At 40.8% G+C, this 4,783-nt stretch overlaps 1 protein-coding gene across 1 annotated transcript; it reads right to left on the reverse strand.

The window, feature by feature from the left end:
* Window positions 1-3,609: 3,609 nt before the first annotated feature.
* LOC309548983 (transmembrane epididymal protein 1A-like) lies at window positions 3,610-4,613 on the reverse strand. The gene has a single exon (XM_082248919.1). The coding sequence runs from the start codon at window positions 4,500-4,502 to the stop codon at window positions 3,648-3,650; it is 855 nt and encodes a 284-aa protein (XP_082105045.1). The 5' UTR covers window positions 4,503-4,613; the 3' UTR covers window positions 3,610-3,647.
* Window positions 4,614-4,783: the final 170 nt, after the last annotated feature.

A 4,783-nucleotide genomic window follows, 5' to 3' on the forward strand; every position in this document is an offset into this window, starting at 1 on the left:
GACACATTCCAGGCCAATCAGCATACCTCCCTCCCACACCCTCCCACCTCCTATAAATAAGCAAGGGCAGCATCCATTTTAGATCATTTCTGTGTTACTGAGAGCAGGGAAAGTGCTGGTGCTGCTGTTATAGCTAGGGACAGTTCCCGGTCTTGTTAGCCAGTGTTCTTGGTACACTCCTGCTGTAAGGACAGCACCCCAAAAAGCCCTTCCTAGGGCTGGTATTTGAGTTTTTTTTTGGATATATATATATATATATATCTATTGTCCCCAAAAGCCCTTTTGAGGGCTGGTATTTGTGTAATTTTTTTTGTTCTGTGATATATATATATATATATATATATATATATAATATATATATATATATATATATATCTATTGTCCCCAAAAGCCCTTTTGAGGGCTGGTATTTGTGTAATCTTTTTTGTTCTGTGATATATCTATTGTCCCCAAAAGCCCTTTTGAGGGCTGGTATTTGTGTAATTTTTTTTGTTCTGTGATATATATATATATATATATATATATATATATATATTGTCCCCAAAAGCCCCTTTGAGGGCTGGTATTTGAGTATTTTTTTATATATATATATATATATATATATATATATATATATGTAGCATGTCCAGAACCAGAAAAAAAAATTCATATAGGTGTAAAAGGGGTTCCCACCATCCCTGCTCTACTGAAAAATTATCTTTTTTTTCTGGTTCTGGACATGCTACAGAGCTGAAACTTCACAGGTACACTTTTTAGACCCCCCTAGACACTAAATCACACAAAAAAAGTTCTTAAAAATTGTCATTTTTGATAGAGAGCCAATTATTGGAAAACTTAAAAAAAAAAAAAACTTAAAAAAAAAATTTCTTTGGCTTTATTGTCTGGGGGGTCTAAAAAGTGTACCTGTGAAGTTTCAGCTCTGTAGCATGTCCAGAACCAGGAAAAAAAGATCATATAGGTGTAAAAGGGGTTCCCACCATCCCTGCTCTACTGAAAAATTATCTTTTTTTCTGGTTCTGGACATGCTACAGAGCTGAAACTTCACAGGTACACTTTTTAGACCCCCCTAGACACTAAATCACACAAAAAAAGTTCTTAAAAATTGTCATTTTTGATAGAGAGCCAATTATTGGAAAACTTAAAAAAAAAATTTCTTTGGCTTTATTGTCTGGGGGGTCTAAAAAGTGTACCTGTGAAGTTTCAGCTCTGTAGCATGTCCAGAACCAGAAAAAAAATAGAATTAGGGTTAGGGTCAGGGCTAAGGTTAGGGTTATTTTTAGTGCTTAGGGTTAGAGTTAGAGGGGTAGGGGTAGGGCTACTAACTCCTAACCCTAAGTATCTCACCGTAACCCTAGCCCCTAACACTAAACCTAACCCTAACCCTCTAACCTTAACCCTAACCCTCTAAGCCTAGCCATAAAAATAACCCTAAACCTAACCCTAGCCCTAGCCCTAACCCTAACCCTAATTCGTATTTTTTTCTGGTTCCGGACATGCTACAGAGCTGAAACTTCACAGGTACACTTTTTAGACTCCCTAGACACTAAATCACACAAAAAAAGTTCTTAAAAATTGTCATTTTTGATAGAGAGACAATTATTGGAAAACTTAACCACTTGCCGACCGCCGCACGACTATCTACGGCGGCGGTCAGCCCCTCACAGGCAAAGTGACGTAGGTCTACGTCGCTCGCCTGTGAGAGTTTAGGGAGCGAGCGCGCGCCGCCGGAGGCGCGCTCCCGCTCCCGCGTGGTCACGGACCCCCCCGCGCGTGTGACCGGCGGACCCGATCGCCGCCGGCCACTCTGCGATCGGCGGGGGAGAGGGAGAAAGTCAGGCAGCTTGTGTAAACAAGCTGCCTGTCATTCTCCTCTCTGTATGAGAGCTGATCACATGGATCTACTATGTAGATCCATTGATCACTCTGCATACAGTTGAAGCCACAGCCAATCACAGTTAGAATCACGCCCCTAGGGACACACACAGCCCCTCCCTCTCAAATAAAGTTAACCCCTTCACTACCAGTGTATTTTTACAGTAACAGTGCATATATATAGCACTGATTACTGTAGAAATGTCACTGGTAACCCCAAAAGTGTCAAAAATGTCAGTCAAGGGTCCGATCTTTCCGCCGCAATGTCGCAGTACCGCAAAAAAAATCGCAGATCGCCGCCATTACGCGTTAAAAAAAAAAACAACAAAAATGACAAAAATCTTTCCCTTTGTTAGTAAACGCAATAACTTTTGCGCAAACCAATCAAAATACGCTTTTTGCAATTTTTTTTACCAAACATATGTAGCATAAAACAAATTGGCCGAAAATATTAAAAAATTTTGATTTTTACATTTTTTTTTGGGGGAATTTCATATAAAAAAAAGGGAAAAATATTGCTATTTTTGCAAAATTTACGCTCTTTTTTTGTTTATAGCGCGTGATCAAAAAATCGCACAGGTGATCAAATACCGCCAAAAGAAAGCTCTGTTTGTGGGAAAAAAAGGACGCCAAATTCGTTTAGGTACAGCGTCGCACGACCGCGCAATTGTCCGTTAAATTCACGCAGTGCCGAATCGCAAAATACCCTCTGGTCGTTTAGCAGCCAAATCCTCCGGGGCTTAAGTGGTTAAAAAAAAAAACAAAAAAAATTTTCTTTGGATTTATTGTCTGGGGGGTCTAAAAAGTGTACCTGTGAAGTTTCAGCTCTGTAGCATGTCCAGAACCAGAAAAAAAATAGGGCTAGGGTTAGGGCTAGGGTTAGGGTTAGGGTCAGGGCTAAGGTTAGGGTTATTTTTAGTGCTTAGGGTTAGAGGGTTAGAGTTGGAGGGGTAGGGGTAGGGCTACTAACTCTAACCCTAAGTATCTCCCCGTAACCCTAACCCTAGCCCCTAACACTAAACCTAACCCTAACCCTCTAACCATAACCCTAACCCTCTAACCTTAACCCTAACCCTCTAAGCCTAGCCATAAAAATAACCCTAACCCTAAACCTAACCCTAACCCTAACCCTAATTCTTATTTTTTTCTGGTTCCGGACATGCTACAGAGCTGAAACTTCACAGGTACACTTTTTAGACCCCCCAGATGCTAAATCCAAAGAAATTTTTTATTTTTATTTTTTTTTTAATTTTTCCAATAATTGGCTCTCTATCAAAAAATTACAATTTTTAAGAACTTTTTTTTGTGTGATCCCTCTCCGGCATGCCACAGTCCAGGTGTTTGTCCCCTTGAAACAACTTTTCCATTACTATTGTGGCCAGAAAGAGTCCCTGTGGGTTTTAAAATTCGCCTGCCTATTAAAGTCTATGGCGGTCCGCAATGTTCGCCGTTCGCGAACGGCGAATTTTATGTTCGACATCACTACTTAGCACTCTGGAATCATTGCATTGAAATATGTTATCTGTACAGTAAAAATCCTCAGTTTCACTGCAGACCCAATAGAATATTTTCTCCCCCCCCCCCCCCGATTTATATCAAGATCTATTACAAGATCTACAAAGATTCTAAAGATGTGTGTACTACTAACCTGTAAACTTCCTTCTTTGTTGTGAATGACAACAAGACCGAGGATCATTGTAACAGGAAATTTATTGTGAAACAAACATCAGTGCAGACTTACTAAAGTAATAAAATTAAGGTTTTAATCACAAAGATTACAATTCTTCATCATCTTCTTCAGTGAGTTTTACCAACTCTCCTTTATCTCCAGCCAGCTGATAGTCATGTTTTCCAAGTCTGCTGCCCCAACTTCTGTGCACAATACTTGTTAGCCAGAAGATAAGGGCCACTAGCCCTGCATCTGCGGTTAGATGCCAGCTGTAGAAAGTGGTGAGAAACATGAGGTCGGCAGGGTCCGATGAGTTCCAAATATGTCCTGTTGGAGGTTGGTACAAGATAAAGGCAGCATGAAGCAGCCAAGTTCCTTGCACAGTCACTAGCCATGCCTTGGTAAACCAGAGTTTGCGATGATTTGGCTGCCAGATCTCAAAAACCATTATGGCAAAATTTATGCCAACAGTGAGCAGTAGCAGTTGGTGGACTTGCACTTCCACTGCATCCTTGCCATGACCATGGAACTTTAGTAAAAGGGTTGTGATGAAGAAAGCATATGTGAGTCCTACATGCTCAAGCAGTGGATAACGCTTCTGCAGACAGGATTGACTCACTATGTCCAGGATTCCACTTACAAAGAAGGAGCCATACATGTTGACATGCTGCCACTCACTTGGGTTCTGAAAGTGATACTCAGGGTCATCTGAGTAGAAAAATCGTAGCTTCTGTACTCCTGGAGGAAAGAAGAACTCAGCCAAAACAGCCAGGAAAGAATAAATTAGTTTCATTATGGCCTCTATGGGCAATGTCTTCCAAAACTTTGGGTTAGTCTTGGTGCGGGGGGCATACTGAACTTTGCATCCATTTAGGACCATCCAGGAGTAGCGAATAGCATACAAGATTGCAAAAGACAGAAATGCCAGCCCAGGAGAAATATGTCCAATAAAAGTGCCCATGTTGAGTATGGGTCAGTAAAATTACAGGTATGATTCCCAAAGAGTAGAGACACAATATTTTTTGGCCTCTGCTTTATCCAGTGGAAGTTTGCTGTTATCTCTGGGTTACACAAGTGTCTGCTGCAGAATGAATGAATGTCACTCTTCAAGTAAGATGTCACTTGACTTTGATGATGTATTCACGAGAGCAAAGGTGTTCTGAGTTTTAGTAGGACGTTCAGCAAGCTACCCTGGAGAGTGGATCAAATGAGTTGACAAAGGTCGATGGGATGTCCATAGAA

Source organism: Pelophylax lessonae, assembly GCF_965119305.1.
Source record: "Pelophylax lessonae genome assembly, chromosome: 3".
NCBI classification, from domain to species: domain Eukaryota; kingdom Metazoa; phylum Chordata; class Amphibia; order Anura; family Ranidae; genus Pelophylax; species Pelophylax lessonae.

Excerpts from the sequence above, each read along its gene's own strand:
- LOC309548983 (XM_082248919.1), bottom strand. The coding sequence starts at position 4,502 with ATGGGCACTTTTATTGGACATATTTCTCCTGGGCTGGCATTTCTGTCT.